This window comes from Heloderma suspectum, chromosome 1 (assembly GCF_057233095.1).
Source record: "Heloderma suspectum isolate Gila_16-S chromosome 1, 16-S_ref, whole genome shotgun sequence".
Taxonomy (NCBI): domain Eukaryota; kingdom Metazoa; phylum Chordata; class Lepidosauria; order Squamata; family Helodermatidae; genus Heloderma; species Heloderma suspectum.
Window position 1 is genome coordinate 438,244,094 of NC_139458.1, and position 16,498 is coordinate 438,260,591.

The following is a 16,498-nucleotide window of genomic DNA, read 5'->3' on the forward strand; positions in this document are numbered from 1 at the left end:
TTTTTTTTTAAAGTCACCCGTGATAGGCTACGTGACTATTTACGTAGCCTATCACGGCTGACTTTGCAAATCTAGCCGTGATAGGCTACGTTAATCATCACCTAGCCTATCACGGGGGCGTTTTTGTTTTTTTTACTTTTATTGGAATGGCGGCGGCGGCAGCCGGTCAAAAGACCAGCTGCCACCTCTGCCCCTGTCGAAGACCTGACGAACCGCCACCGGGACCCACCGCCGGGAGGGACATTCGGGAAAGGTAAGTCCCGTCCCGGGGGGGTGCGGGGTGCAGGGGGGGTGCGGAGAATTTCTCCCCGAAACTACTTCGGGGGGCCGAACACGTTGGCACTCGGCCCCCCGAAGTTTCGGGGAGAAATTCTCCCCCATCCCTACTATTGAGCCTCTCAAGTTCACCTCTTTAGGAAAATCAAATTTAACTGAGCTGGGATTCTTTCAAACTAAACTTCAAAAAGTTACAGCAGAAATAAATTTACCACCCCACCTTTCTGCACAGCCTCTGAATAAAAGGGCCATTGTCCCGCCCCACCTTCAAACACCTTCAAACCATGCAACACAGAACTGTATAGCTGACAGACACTTCATAGGGCTAGAATTCACATGCGAACAGCGGTCAACTCCACCCTCTCAGACCCCAGCAATAGACAGGCCATGTGGAGATAGGGATAGCGGAATTATATCTGAAGCAACAGGACTCCACAAACAAGCCACTGTCAGCATTAAGAGGGCTGGTCCATGCTGACTATCTTCCTCTCCACAGGTTGGCACTGCTATTTCTATTAGATTACTCTCTTGGAATGTTGTAGGATGGGCCTCCAAGCTGGTAGATGAGAATTTAAAAAATTTTTGCACTCAGTTTGAAGTTCTTTTTATTCAAGTAACCTGGGCAACCACTACGACTGTTCCCACTTTTCTAGGATACCTTGTGTATACCCAACCAGCTAGCAAATCAGATAGTAGAGGCCGTGCCCGGGGCAGTCTAGCGACTATGGTTTCAGTGGATAATAACCCAAATATTTTACAGCTTGATGTAAGCGATAGTAGTAACATCTTAATTCTTCAGGGGGATTGGCCTTCAGGTCTGACCTTTTTTTTTTTTAGTAAATGTATATTCTCCGCCGCAGAATTTGAAGTATGAAGATACCTCCATATGGAAAGAACTTGATTGGGCCCTCTCCACCCTATTTGAAATACAGGCTGACCCCAAAATCTTGATAGCAGGTGATATGAATGCTAGAACAAGACAAAACAACTGTAAAAACAACTGTGTACTGGAGTACACCTGGGGGCCCTTCTAAGGGCAGAAGTAGGATTGATTTCAGTTAAAACATCTATTTACGCTGCTCTCACTTTGTATTGGCTCAAGTTGACCCGTATAAGCAATTCCTGCCTTCCAAAAAAATGCTTTCAAGAGCAACTTCAGACCCCATCCCAAAAGCCTTGGGTAAACCTGACCAAACCTATGTTGCAAGCTTATGGAATTGATACTGAGTCCTTCCCTTCTTTCCCTTCTGATAGAGTAAAGCAGAGGCTTAAAGAAAAAAAAATCTTTATTCTAAGTGGATGGTTTTGGTTACAATCTCACAAATGCCTTATTCTTGCTGGTACCCATTATATAAGATGTCATTTGGTCTGGAGAGTTACTTTATAACTCTGACTGCGCCTCACTTACGGAAATCATTTACAGCATTGCGTCTACAATGCATGCCTTCTGCCTTCTTGGAGGGAAGATTTGACAATACCCCAGTCCATCAGAGACTCTGTATCTGTGGGTCTGGGGAGGTTGAGGATGTCTCTTATTACTTACTAAGATGCCCTCTCTATGGCCATCCTAGGCATAAATTTCTTGCCATTATTTCCCAGAGCCTCCTAAATAGAACACCTTTAGAACAGATATGTGTCCTTCTTTCTGGCACTGATGCTTTCACCACTGCCCAGGTAGCAAAATTTGCCTTGGCAGCAAGGAAAATACGTGCCAAAGCCCAAACAGCCTACTAGGGATGATTCTGTTGGATGTATGAATTTATGTATATACAAATATGTGACTGTACTGTTTCTCTCTCTCTCTCTCTCTCTCTCTCTCTCTCTTTTTAATGTACATTGTGGTGGCCTATGGCTTTAAGCATTAAAGTATCGTATCATATCTCATTTCATTTCCTGGATTTCTACCACCATCGAAATGTGTGTTTTATAATGTAAATGCACATATTATATTGCCCAGCTAAAGAGCCTAATACATTCTCCAAATATAAGCAAGCAAAGTCAAACATTTACTAAAGCCTGGGCTGATACTTTATTGAAGTCTTCTCCTCTAAGGTGCTATATTCAGCTCTTTCATCCATTCACCAACAAACTGTAAATAATCTGAAACCTCAAAACAGTACCCTTTTGGGAGGATACTGCGGGAGGATGCAGTTTGTTGGGGAGGCCAAGCTGGCTTTAAGAAGAACAAGCGGAAATGCCACCGGTACTGCAGAAGCACCAGGCCTACTTATTTCAAGCGAGCACAGTTGGTTTCAGTCAAGGCTGGCATCAAGGGTTGGCATGGCCGGGCAGCTGCAGAGGGCCCACACCCCAGCAGGGGCCCACTGACACGTGCCCTCTGGAGCTGCTCCTCCTCCTCCTCCTCCTCACCAGTAGTAGCCATGAGGAGGAAGAGGAGGAAGAGGACGAGAAGCAAGAGCACCTGGAGACAATGGCGGTGAGAAGGTAGATGCGCCACAGGGTATATATTGGCCAGTGACAGCTCTCTCCAAGCCAGCTCTGCCTCTGCACCATCAGAAAAGAGGATGGTAGTCCTCCAGTTTTTTGGTGGAAGCAAGTCTTGAACCTTTCCAACCAGTTCAGGTGAAGGCTTTGCTGATGGAACAGCCAGATTCATCCTGGAGTCTATTGACCTACGGAGTTCTTCTTGAAAGTCTAAGGGTACCTAAGCATGTTTAGAAGAAAAAGGTCCTACAACTCTCAGCGTTCCCAGAATGCTGGGAGTTGTAGGACTTTTTTCTAGGGATGTACGAAAGTCACTTACCTTTTCGCAGCTTGGCTTCGCGGTGGGGGGAAGGCGCTTCGCTTCTCCCCCCGAAGTTCAGGCAAGGGGGGGAGGTGTCCCGCCTTGCCTGGCCGAAATTCAGGCCGGGGGGGAGGCGTCCCGCCTTGCCCGGCTGAAATTCAGGCCGGGGAGAAGCGCCCCGTCTCCCCGGCCACGAAACAAAAAGTGAAAAAAAAACAAAAAAAAACCCCATGATAGGCTACGTAACGATTAACATAGCCTATCACAGCTAGATTTCCAAAGTCAGCCGTGATAGGCTACATTAATCGTCATGTAGCCTATCACGGGTGACTTTGGGGGAAAAAAAAGCGCGTACGCAAATGGCGGCGGCCCATGGGCACCGCCATTAGCGTTCCTTATTTTGGCACGTCTAGTCTACGTAAAGATTTACGTAGACTACGGCGAAAATAAGGGCAACGCAAATAGACGTGCCAAAATAAGACGTGCCAAAATAAGGAACGCAAATGGCGGCGCCCATGGGCCGCCGCCATTTGTGTACACGCTTTTTTTTTCCCCCAAAGTCACCCGTGATAGGCTACGTGACGATTAACGTAGCCTATCACGGCTGACTTTGGAAATCTAGCCGTGATAGGCTACGTTAATCGTTACGTAGCCTATCACAGGGTGTGTGTTTTTTTTTTACTTTATTTTGTAATGGCGGCGGCGGCAGCCGGTCGGAAGACTGGCCGCTGCCCCCGCCCCTGCCGAACCGCTGCCGAACCGCCGCCGGGACCCGCCGCCGAGAGGGACATTCGCAGGAGGTAAGTCCCGTCCCGGGCGGGGGGGGCGGAGAATTTCACCGCCAATTTCGGGGGGCCGAATGCATTGGCATTCGGCCTCACTGAGATTCGTGGAGAAATTCTCAGAAATTCTCCTCCATCCCTACTTTTTTCTGTCTAAACATGCATAGGATTGTTCCCTAAAAGTCTTAAATCAACACTCCAGGAGCTAAATAGATAGAGCTCGCTCAATAAGCTAACATCTCCTTTGTATATCCCAGCTTTTACACCCTCCTCTTTGTTTTACTCTCCCTAGAGCACAGAACAAAGGCTATAGTATTAATTTTAATTTTACCAGGTCACCTGCTAATTTCTCCCCATCACATCCCTATACGTCTCCCCACCCCACCCCACCAGGCATGCAGTACACAGCTGTGTTTTCTTCTTCCAGGTTCTATCCGTTCTTCATGGCCCCTTTTTATTTCAAACTGGTTCCAGCTTGTCAGCATCTAACTGAGGTTTAGTACTGGTCGTGAGCTGCAGTGTGTTATCCACCTCTTTATATTTGTCAAAAATACAAACATCAGCATAACATTTCATGCAGACTCAGGGCAGTAGCTTCACTTATGTCAGTCCAGTTTCTAAATGGCCCATCGGGGTCTTCACAGGTGTGTCAGAAACTGCAGGTGGTAAGATAAACATTTAGATGGGCCTAAGACTAACTAGCTCTTGAGGGGCAGAAATGGGTAATCAAAATAGCCTTAAGAATCATGAACACAGCCCAGAGTTCTGAGAATTTCATTCATGTCCACAAATCTTGCGAACCTCTCCCATTTGCGACCCCGGATGCGAACAAGGAGCTCGCCTTCTCTGCAAATGGCCACAGATTCTCAAACTTGCATTCAAAGGTCTCCACTTTAAAAATGGCACACTTTATACAGTGCACATTTTGCCAAAATGTACATTTTTCATGCTTTACTCTAGGGGGGGAGGGGATGCACTCTTTTTAAAAATGGCTATTTCCCCCAATCAAAATGTGCACTTTTCCTGTTCGAACAAATGAAAAAGGAACACAACTGAACAAGGAAGGGAAGCGAGGTGGGCTTCAAGGAGGTTTGAAGAGAATCTCGGCAATTGCACAAATCGCTTGTTCGGCCTTCCCTACTTGGAGGAGACATGGGGTCACACCCATTAGCTCTGCCGCCATTTACATATGGTACACATGACTCAGGACCCTCAAACAGGTGGGGTCCCTGATCCTTCCTACAGAGACTGTGCATGTGCCACTTGTGCTGTGCGTCACTCTTTCAAATGGTATAGTTAGTGTTAAATTCTGACATGCAGATGCTTCTCATGGCATCCCCAAAAGAAGAGTCCAAAAATGCAGTCAGCCCTGTGGGTCCATATCCACAAACTAGTTCTGGCAGTGCTCATCTCCCTCAGGAGTGACTCCTTTGTAGAGCTAATTGCCCATTCAAGCAGTCCAGTTCACCCCAAAATACTTTGCAGAAGAGAAGGGAAGGCTCACAACAATCTATTGCTGCTGGGAAACACCCCCCCCCCCAGCTACTGTGAAGATTGTTGCTGAGCTCAAAGGGGACAGGGAGGTCTGAGCAGGGTGGCAGATGCCGTCAGCAATCCTGCTCATCAAGAAGTCCCTGTGCGTTGACCCTGTGAGCCCTGTCTCCACTGCAATACTGCGTGTATATATCGTGCCGAATATGCATTGTGGGCAGAGGTGAGGCCAGCAGCCACCCCTTCCCTAAGTGTGTCCAGAGGAAAGTTGGAACAGTGATATAGAGTCAGCTGCTCACGTTGAACAACTTCTAGGTTTAGTTTAAACTCAATAGTACCCTCCGTTCACCTGAGGCAAAGATTTATATCTGCTGTCCAAATATAGTTTTCCTTCTCATAGCTCTAACATGTTAAACTATGAGGTAATTTTGTAGGTTTGATCCCATCCAGTGTAGGAATATGAGCTCCTTTGTGCTGCTTTATTGCAGAATCACCTTGCCCAACATGGCTGGGCTCCTCATCCAGGGGAGGCAGATCAAGGTCTAAGAGACCCTGTGTTTCCTCTTGTTCTGGTTGCTAGGACACCACATCAATGCAGGCTCGAGCTAGTTTCGGAGGCAGTGAGCAAGCCCATCTGTAGGTGAGAAACCCCCCCCCCCATTTATGTGGCTCTTGGGCTCATCATGCTGGTGGCCCCAACACAGCGGTAGATCCCGGCGATGTTTTGACAAACAGGCCACAGTAACTAAGTCAGGAGAGGAGGCCAAGGCCTGGGGTTGCCAAATGAGGTGAGAATTTGCCCTTGGAGAGAATCTCCACCAGTTCTTGCCAGGAAGCCAGAACAGCAGGTGCAGAGGTGAATTCAGCTAGAGATGGGGTGAGAAATGGCCACCGCTAGGATGTAGCAAATCAGGGCCCTGGTTAATTTTTCAGAGACTTCCAAGTGTATCTGAACCTACTGCGGACTCAGTGGGGCGGTGGGGGTGGGGGAGAGAGTCTGTTTTGTGGAAAGCTTCATAAGAATCAACCATCTCCCTTTTTCATCAGTGTTTATTGCAAGAGGGCTGTGAAATGGTGCGATTCTTAGAGCGCTCGTGGCTTGGCTAGGACCACGCATGTGACCCTGTACAGTTGCCCGCACTCAGGTTTCGTTTGCCTTAATGACACTGTCACGTAACTGACAATCCGATTGGTGACATTCTCTTGTGACATCATCTTTCCTGCATGTGATCCCTCCCTGATGGTCTGGGATTACTTGAGCAATCAGCACAAACAAGAAGAGAAAAATGGCATCAGAAGCAGCAGCAGAGGGGGAAACAAAGGGGAATGACTGTGGCTGCAAACAGTTGTGACACTAGATTCTGAACTTTTGAGGGAGAGGGAGAGGGCTCAGGCGCGCGCGGGTGCACGCACATACCAGCATTATTTTTGAAGTGGAAAAATCTCGAGAACATTTGGCTCAGCACTGTCTGGGGTGCACCAATGTTCTCCTGGTCAGAGGTGACGCCGCGTTTCTGAGGGCCTTTGGACAAGACACCCTGCATAAGCCCCCTCCCTCAGTGAGTCTGCCTTCATTCTGGCATTGTCCCCAGCTGCTCCTGCTCTTCCTCCTCTCTCTCATCCTGGCTCCCACTTGCCTGCTTCGCAGGCCGAGACCCAGGGAGCGCCGAGGAGGCCGCGGCAACCCCTGCTCCCCCTTCTCACCCCCACAGTCTTCTGGGCCAGAGCGAGAGGCAGGCGAATAAGCAGGTTGCAACAGTGACGAGGAGCAACTCCAGGGAGGTCTTCTCAGTGGGCCCCTGCTGGGATGTGGGCCCTTGTCAGGTGCCTGACCAGGCCCGCCCTTGACTCTGGCCACGCTCCTAGTAAAATGTAGTTAGGGAGGTGACCAGAACACTCATGCAGAATAGTTTCAGCTTGTCCAGTGCAGATCATCCAATGATATTCCATTGATCAAAACCACTGTGGACATTCAGGGCAGGTGTATCATCTGGCAGCTCACCTGGGAATGGATTTGGCCCCTGGCCCGATGCGGAGTTATGGTGTTAAGGTTATTTCTTGGTCCCCAAACCTGATTGTAGGCTGCTGGTTGCCCAAGGCCGGCAGGCTCGGAGTCGGATGTCAGGCAGTTGTGCGCAGAGGCAGAGATTGCCTGGCCAACTTCTCAGCCTCTCCAAAGTGATCTTCTGGCATCTGCAGGCTACACCAGAGACACACTGCTGTTCTCCGTCTTCCCCTGTGAGATCCTTCTCCATTGAAATGGGTAAACGGGATGGGGGGAGAGGGAGAGGGGGAGGGGGGGAGAGAGAGAAATTGGCCCAGGTGCTAACAGAGGCTGGCCCATTCTCTTGATCTGTTTTTCTGCTCTCTGCACGCTCCTCTCTTTTGTTGTTTCTTGCACCTTGTGCCATTTTGGATTGTATGGTGATGTGAGAGCGAGAGAAGGAGGGCACCTCCTCACTCAGGTAAGAGAGCATCAGGAGATAATGCCCCAAGTAGGAGGGGGTATCAGATTTGGGGGGGGGGGCTAGTTCCTGACACTGCCTTTAGCATTAGGAACTTTGGAAGCTGCCGTCTGGTATTGTCGACACCAACTGGCAGCGTCTCTCCAGGGTTTCAGGCAGGAGTCTTTCCCAGCCCTACCTGGGGATGCCAGGGGACGAAGCTGGGACCTTCTGTATGCCCAGCGGGGGCTCCGCCGCTGAGCCACGGCCCTCTGCAGCATGTGGTGATGGGTTCCAGTTCACTCAGGGCCAGGATGGCAGCTCAGGATGAGTTTGTAAGTGCAAATCTTAGGGCTGATAAATGTAACCCACTGTGCAGGGAATTCTGGATTCTGGAAGCAATGCGTGGGCTGTTCCATCCCGCTTTCATTCCGGAGGCGGGCGGCAGGGCTCTTCTTCACGTTCCTCTCTGTGAAGTGTTGTGAAGTTGCTACGAGGTAGAAAGGTGTCTGAGCTGCAAACGTTTCTTAAAAAATAAGCATTGTCTCTGTGGGTATGGATGTCTCGGTAAACTGTTCCGAACTCGTCTCCTCTTTCTTTTATTTTTATTTTCTGGCTATTTTTAACGTCGATATTGCCTGTGTGCTGATTTCTGAGGCAAACCTTGGCTCAGGGGTTTTGCATTAGATTCCTCCTATTGGCAAAACGTTTGTGAGAAATTCCGCCTGCCAGATTTTTTTTTTGAGACATATGTTTTGCCAGAGCTCTTGTTAAGTGCTTCTTCGTGAGCAATTTTCTCCTGTTGTTTTGGGGGTTTTTTGCCTTGGCCCTGGAGTCTAGATACTGACATTCAGACCCACCCCTTCCCCACTCTGGCTAGGAATGACCGAGAGGAGCACCCGCCAAATCGATATCACCTCATTTGCTGGAAGAGGGCCCTGCTTCTCCAGGCAGCGCGAAACAAAAGAGCCCTTGTACGACAGACATCCTTGCAAACCCCCAGATCAAAGTCACCCTCCTGCCTCCTCTTTCCCCGATTGGATTAAGCAATCTTATAGCACTTCCCTGCTTGCAGAACTCCTTTCCACAGGCCAAGAGCTTTATCACTGTTAGCCTCACAACAACCCTGTGAGGTGGGTCCAGCTCAGCTATAGGGTGGCTTGCACAATGCTTTTCTGTGAGCAGATCTAGGAGGGTTCACACATCACATTTGTGGACCAATGTAATATGTGAGCCAGTGGGACAAGCCACTGGGAAGCCCACAAGCAGGAGGCAATCGTCCTCCAAATATCTGGGACGTTGCCCCGCAGAAGATGGAGCAAACTATTTCCCTGTTGCTCCCAAGGTAGAACTAGAACCACCTGGTGGGAAGCAGACTTCGGCTTCATGTTAGGCAAAATCTCCTAACAGTGACAGCCGTTCAGCAGTGGGACAGGCTGCCTTGGGAGGTGGTAGGTTTCTCCTTCTCTGGAAGCATTTAAGCAGAAGCTGAACAGCCATCTGTCAGGGTTGCTGTAGCTGCAGAGCCTGCATTGAGCAGGGGTCTGGACTAGATGATCTCCGAGACACCTTGCAACGCTAGGATTCTAAGATCCACCATTGTTGTTCCCTAGCGGCTGGTGTTGAGAGGTAGCCTGCCTCTGAAACGGGCGGTTCCATCTAGCCATTGTGACAAGCAGGCATTGGTAGACCTCCCCTCCTCCATAAATTTGTCTATGTTTACAGCAGGAATGTGGAACTCCTGCCGCAGGGTGAATCCAGCCTGCACAGGCACCGCTCCGCACCCGGCCCGCAGAGCCTCCTTGGGTTCTTCCAGTGGGTGGGGCCTGTCCTCCAAGCCCTGCTCCCCGGGGGAATCTCAGATCAGAGATGACAGCAGGGATGTGGCCAGCGAGCGTCCAGCACTGGGAGGAGCAGCCGGATGAACCCTTTTGCGCTGCGCATGCCGCCCCCATGAGATGCTGCATGCCCCACGAAGCCGGGGTCTTGGCTGGCACTGGAAGGAGTGCCACCCTTCCCCAAACCAGCAAAGTCCCTTTGTGTGGTGCACGCTCCCCGCATGGGGACGCCACACGAAGCCAGGGACTCTACCGGCCTGGGAGGGGGAGCTGCTGCTGCTGCTCCCTGCGTGGGCGGAGCCCCTTTCTCTGTGCTGAGAGAGGCCCAGAGCTCCCAAGCGGGCGGGGCCCTGAGGCCAGTGGGTGGGGCCATGCGCACTGATGTCATCCGGCCCCTGGAGGTCCTGGCAGGGGACAACTCAGCCCCCCACCTCAGATGTGTCCCCCACCCCGGTGTACAGGAAAAAGGAGGGCCACGGGAGACATGACAGAGGTGTACAAAACTATGCATGATGTGGAGAATGTGGACAGGAGACATTTTTCTCCCTCTCTCAAAATGTTAGAACCCAATAAAATAGCCCAGTGAAGCATCCCAATGGATGTCCTCTGAGCATGTACAAAAATTAAATGGGCTATTGTATTGGGGCCCCTCCCCATGCAAAGCATGTGCTTAACCATTGATTTATGGGCCCTCTTCACTAACACCTGCTCCCTGCATTCCCAATCTGTAGACTATATATTCAGAGCTCTGCCCTGAACTCTGTTCTCCCATATCCTAATATCTTCTGAGAAATAGATTCTCCCTCTCTCATAATACTAGAACCCAATGGGGTCATCCTGTGAAGCTGATTGGTGGGAGAGTCAGGACAGGTCAAAGGAAGGGCTTCTTCCCGCCGTGCAAAGTTAAACTATGGAGTTTGCTACCACAGGATGGAGTGATGGCCACCAATCTGGGTGGCTTTAAAAGGGGGTTGGATAAATTCCTGGAGGAGAAGGCTATCAATGGCTACTAGACTTGATGGCTATGTGCTACCTCCAGTATCAGAGGGAGTATACCTATGTACACCAGTTGCTGGGGAACATGGGTGGGAAAGTGCTGTTGCACTCATGTCCTGCTTGTGGGTTCCTGTGGGCAGCTGGTTGGCCACTGTGTGAACAGAACGCTGGACTAAATGGACCCTGGGTCTGATCCAGCAGGGTCTTATGTTCTTACCGCGAGGGACCGTCCCTCATTGTGTGGAGCACCTGCTTTGCATGCAGAAGTTCCCTCAGACATGCCCAGTTTAAAAGGCTGAGGAAGCTGATAATGGGGACTTTCCTCTGACAGCTGCTGCCCGTCAGAGCGGACAGTGCTAGACCTGAGGGGAAAGCCTCTTGTGCCTCTCTGCCCTGAAATGGACAGGAGCAGTGAAGGAGCCCAAGTTCCTTTTCGGCCAAATGTCACTCCACCTTGGCCAACGATGCTTACAGACTATATTTAGATGCAGCAATAATGAACATAATATAATCTCCTAATAGCCCCCCCCCCCTGCTCTCCACAGGTCCGGGCAGCAGGAAGACGTCGTCAGGCCCTTGCGGCCATCTTGGATCCTTGGCGGCTCTTAAATATGCCGTGGTGGGGCTGTACCTGCTGGTGTTCCTGATCCTTGTGGGAGTTTTCATCCTCGCAGGTAAGGATCGGTGGCACGGTGGAAGGGGACGCAGCTCCCGGCCTGTTTTCGGAGCAGGTACAGACGGCGATGTCATCTACCAGGGCAACTGATGGGCTGCCCTTGCTCCCGCAAGCGGATGAGCCAGTAAGGGGGCTTTCCGGTGCGACTATTGTTTGTGGCAGACTAGCATAAAGGAAGCCAGAGAAGGAGGAACGTCATCCTGCCGGGGCTAGATGCTTCTTCCCTTTCCTGTGATGGGCTTCCCACTTCACGGCGAGCAGTTAACGCTCCTTTGCCAAAAATGGTTTGCCTTTCTGACGAAAAGTTAAAAGTTGCATTTCTGCTGGCTGAAGATCTTTGGTTAGAGCTTTAATGTGTTTTGCAAGCTGAAGTGCTGCTGTCAGGGGGGCACCGGTGAGTTCTATGGTGCCTGCTCCCAGGTGACTCTGCATAAGGCTGCAGTCGAGCCGATCCTAATAAAGTGGAGATCACGCAAGGTACTGCTCACTCACTCTTCCTCTCGTGGCTGGCTGGGGGATGATGGGAGTTGTAGTCCAACTTATATGGAGGGCACCAGATTGGGGAAGGCTGTGCAAAAACGCCCTGGATCTCCAGCTCTGGCTCTGCTGTTCCCAGATGTTTCTCTCTGCATGTGCCTAATCTGCCTCCCATCACCATCACTGCGACCGCCCTGGCCCTTTCTGGCTTTCCCCCATCGTGTTTGCTAATGCCACCACCCAGGCTTTTGGGGTGTAGCCATGTGAGGACAAATTCATAAAGCAAATGCTCCATGAGTCATTGTTGGACCAGGGAAAATGCGTCAAACCCAACCCTCGGCATAATGAATCGACTGAGGTTTAGTGGGTGGCCACAAACTGGCCCAAATAGCTTTTGGGCTCAGACTCGGGGTTTGTGGGTTGGGCAGCTGCCACCACAGCATGCTCCCAGGAGCCCAGTGACTGGCTGCGCCTCTGCTGGGAGGACAGATCCTGGCATCAGGACTATGGCAAGGCCGAACGTTGTCCCGGTTGTTTGTTCCCTGGTGTCTGCCCCCGAAGGCTCCTTCCAAAGTTTGGTCAGAGGAACAGGGGCATCTGTTGCTGTCCTTGCTGCATTAGAGCCCTGGTAGCCAGACGTTGGGCAGACGTCACCACTGGCACAGCCAAGGCTCGGGCTGAGACACGGGGCCCTGGCTGTGGCCCTGGAGGGGCCCAAACAACCACCCAGAAAGCAGCAGGTGACGGGGTGCAGCAGACAGGTCAGCAGCGGGGCTGGCAACCTCCATTTTAGTCCTGTAGCCATGATTTCAGTGGTTTTGAAATGCAAGGCTGCACACGCTGCGGGGATTTCCTTTCTTTCGCACAGTTGGCAAACCGCTTGCTGTCGTTGTTTTGCTCTAGCATATCAGGAGTGCTGAAGCAGTATTAGAGCGTGACATGGTGTGTGTGGGGAGAAGAGGAGTGTGAATTCGGTGCTTCACAACTGCAGTCATACACATGGCCACCTACACCCCCGACCCCCACAGAAGACCATTAATGCCAGGTCTAACCTTACCAAGTTGTACCGCTGTGTGCCACGGTCCCGCCCAAATGGCATTCAAAGGACGCCCCCTAGTGCCACTGCAGCCTCCCCCACAGCCTCCCCGGGGCCCCGGGTATGGTCTCCCTCTACCTTGCAGTGCCGAGAGCAGGCAGCCATGCAGCATGCGCAGGGGAGGCAGCCAGGTGCACGGACAGAGGTGTGCCAGGGGTGCTGAACCTCTTTCACCCTAAGGGCTGAATTCCATTTCAGAGAATCTCTCGGGGGCCGCATTCCAGTGGTGGGCGTGGCCAAAGGCAAAAGAGGTGGGGCCAAAAATGCCAGCCTATTTTAGCTTAAAGCTGCTATAAGGAAGCCTTCACAGAGGCATTTCAGCCTTTTAGAGCAGGATTTTGTGTGCGCGAGTGCAAGAGCCAGGAAACCACCTATGATTGGCCCCCTGGCCTGAGGTTTTCCACCCTGCCATATTCCATACCACTGGGGTGGGCCTCTTGTGGCCCCCCAAATGTTCTGGGTCTGGCCTAGAACTCCCACACTCCCTAGCTAGTCTAGCAAAAGGTGAGGGATCACAGGAGCTGTAGGCTGAAACATCTGGAGGGCCAGAAGTTGCCCAGCCCTGCCAGAGCAGGTGCAGCTTCAGGAGCTGGCGTGGCCGGGCAAGTGCTGAGGCTGACACCCCCACAGGGGCCATGTGGATAAGATCATGCGAAGACCCTGCTGGATCAGGCCGAGGGGTCATCTAGTCCAGGAATCTGTCCACACGGTGGCCAACCAGCTGTCGACCAGGAAACCGACAATCATGACACAAGTGCAACAGCACCCTCCCACCCATGTTCCCCAGCAACTGGTGTGCATTGGCATCCTGCCTCTGATCCTGGAGGCAGCATGGAGCCATCAGGACTAGTAGTCATGGGTAGCCTTCTCCTCCAGGAATTTCTCCAGTCTGCTTCTAAAACCACCCAAGTTCGTGGCCATCGCTACATCTTGTGGTAGCGAATTCCATAGTTTAACTCTGCACCGTGTGAAGAAGGGCGTCCTTTGATCTGTCCTGAATCTCCCACCATTTGGCTCCATGGGATGGCCCCCTGGGGTTCTAGTATTGAGAGACAGGGAGAAGAACGTTGCCCTCCCCACTTTCTCTGCACCCTGCAGATGACTGGAGCCCTGAAACTGACTGTTGACAGTGTGGGCCCATGAGCTTTAACGCAGGGTGGGAAGCGGGTGGGGCTGCCGAGCAGAACACCTCCAGCAACATGGCTCCTGCGGGGCCTTCCTTCCTGGGCTGCTGTCCACCTGTCCCTGCAGAGGCTGACCAGACATGGTGGTGAAGCTGATTGGTGCAGTGGTCAACAGGTGGCGAGGAAGGCAAGAAGTAGCAGCCCAGCAGTGGGGCATGGGGGTGGGGTGGGCAGAGGGAGAAGGGACCTCACCAGTGGTCTCTTGCTTTGGAGCCCCTGAAGGAAGGGGCCTGGATCAGTGGTAGAGCATAACAAAGCTCCCAGGTTTGATCCCCTCTGGCATCTCCAGGTGGGGCTGGGAAAGAACCCTGCCTCAAACCCTGGAGAGCCATGGCTGCCAGTCAGTGCCAGCAATACTGGACTGGATGGAGCAAAGGTCTGACTTGGTATTAGGTAGCTGCCAGTGTTCCTAAGCCTGGAGCTGGCTCCATGGTGCAGACAGACCCAGCCTTGTAGCCACTCAGCAAGCCTGCCCAGGAGTCGGGGGAGTTTGGAAGCTCAGGGATGGGAACGTGTTGAGATTGAGAAGGGGGTGGACTTGATCTTCCCTTCATAAGTGTTTGAAAAAGAGGTCAAGCCACTCCTTGCAGTTTGCCTTCAATGCAGGAGTAGTGCCCTTTTGTCTGTGGTTTCTCAGAAAAAGAAAAAGCGTTCTACCCGTAAAAACAGCCTGAAGTTATTAACAAAATAAATAAGTAAATAAATAAGGCATTTACGTATTGCGTTTGCCTTATGTAAGGCATACGTAAATATGCCTTATTTATGTATGCCTTATACGTGAATAAGGCATATACATATAAATAAATAAATGCGTATATGCCTTATTTATTTATGATTACACTTATATCCCACCATTTTTCCTCTTGCAAGGAACCCAAGGAGGCTTACATGATCCTCCTCCTCTCCATTTTATCCTCACAACAACCCTATGGGGTAGGTGAGGCTGGGAGTCTGTGACTGGCCCAAAGTCACCCAGGGAGTTTCATGGCTGAGTGAGGGACTAGAATCCAGGTCTCCCCAGTCTAATCACAAGCTACACCACACTGTCTCTCCACAGTGTATTGTCCTCTCCTGTAGAAAGAGAGAGAACGAGGTTGCTGGGGAAATGGGTGGTTTAAATGGTAAAAATCATTAGAATTGCAGCATCATCAATGTGAATGGTGGTTTAAGAAGCCCAAGATGACAAGTCCTGGCCCCAGGGAGCTCACAATTCAATCTTCAGCACAGGTGAGACTACAGAAGAGGCTGGGGGGAGGAACAAAGTTAGGGGAGAAGGCCAGAGGTGGACCCTGCGAAGACAGCCTGCCCCCCAGCTTCTCTGGCTCCTCACCATGATATTGCACTGTGCAGGACTGCACAGGTCTCCCACCACTTGCCCCAAGTAGGAATCAGGTCTGGGCATTTTACCGAACCTTGAACCCCTCTGTCAACCTTCTGTAACCTGGTGCCCGCCCCCCAGATGTGCCGCAACTCCCACCACTGATTCACCAGATCTCCTTGCATTTCTCATGGATATGTTTACATTCTTAAAAACCTAGCTAGCTAAGGCTCCTTGCCATGGCGGAACTGGCTGGGACGGGGCTCTTTTTGCCATCTGGGGATATTGCAAGACTTCATATGTGGCAATATTTCTTTGGTTAGGGAAGAGAAGAGCAGGTCAGCAGGTCCTGTCAAAGGCTTCTTCTTCTTTTCCTTTGGGCAACATCTGATCATGACCAGAATCAAGAAGGGTTTTTCTTCCCCCCGCCCCCAGGAGAGGCTGTTGTAATGTCAAGTGTTTGTTTATTTTTCCCCCAATGGAAAAAAAAGAGGCAATTGTTGTTCTTGCAGAAGGTGGATGAAATAATATATGAAAGCAGCCACCCACCCACTTCCACCAAGAAAACCCCTTCTCCCTGGGCGGAGGACTGAATTGCAACATGCCTGGAATAAAAAGGCCCAGGATTGTTAAGGAAGAAACATGGTGATGACTCATCCGCTGACCTTTTGGCTGACTATTTAAATCTGGAGGATTAAAAGAGGAGATGTGCCTTTGACCATTTGGTTCTTCTAGTCCGCTATGGTCTCCTCTGACTCCAGGAGTGCTGCACAGGCAGAGGATCATTCCCACCTTGCAGAGATAAAAGAAAGGAGAGCTCTGTTGTACCTCACATGGAGGAGGGTTGCGGGGGGGGGGGAGATGCAGGAGGCTCAGAATCATAGAATCATAGAATAGTAGGGTTGGAGGGGCCCACAAGGCCATCGAGTCCAACCCCCTGCTCAATGCAGGAATCCAAGTCGGAGCATCCCTGGCAGATGGCTGTCCAGCCTCGTCTTGAACGCCTCCAGTGTGGGAGTGCCCACCACCTCCCTAGGGAATGGGTTCCATTGTCGTATTGCTCTAACAGTCAGGACATTTTTCCGACGTTCCGCCGGAATCTGGCTTCCTGTAACTTGAGCCCATTACTCTGTGTCCTGCACTCTGGGATGATCGAGAAGAGATCCTGGCCTTC

The 16,498-nt window shown here is 51.2% G+C and overlaps 1 protein-coding gene across 4 annotated transcripts in view; it reads left to right on the forward strand.

Annotated features, from left to right (window-relative positions):
- SCARA5 (scavenger receptor class A member 5) overlaps positions 1-16,498 on the forward strand; it is a 148,334-nt gene that overhangs the window by 33,648 nt on the left and 98,188 nt on the right. For all 4 annotated transcript variants that reach the window (XR_014787023.1, XR_014787022.1, XM_084829531.1 and 1 more), the window contains exon 3: positions 11,119-11,247. Coding sequence is in view for 2 of the 4 variants with exons in the window: in XM_084829531.1 (XP_084685657.1) it covers positions 11,119-11,247 (129 nt within the window). In the remaining 2 variants the exon portion in view is untranslated. The remainder of the gene's footprint in view (positions 1-11,118; positions 11,248-16,498) is intronic.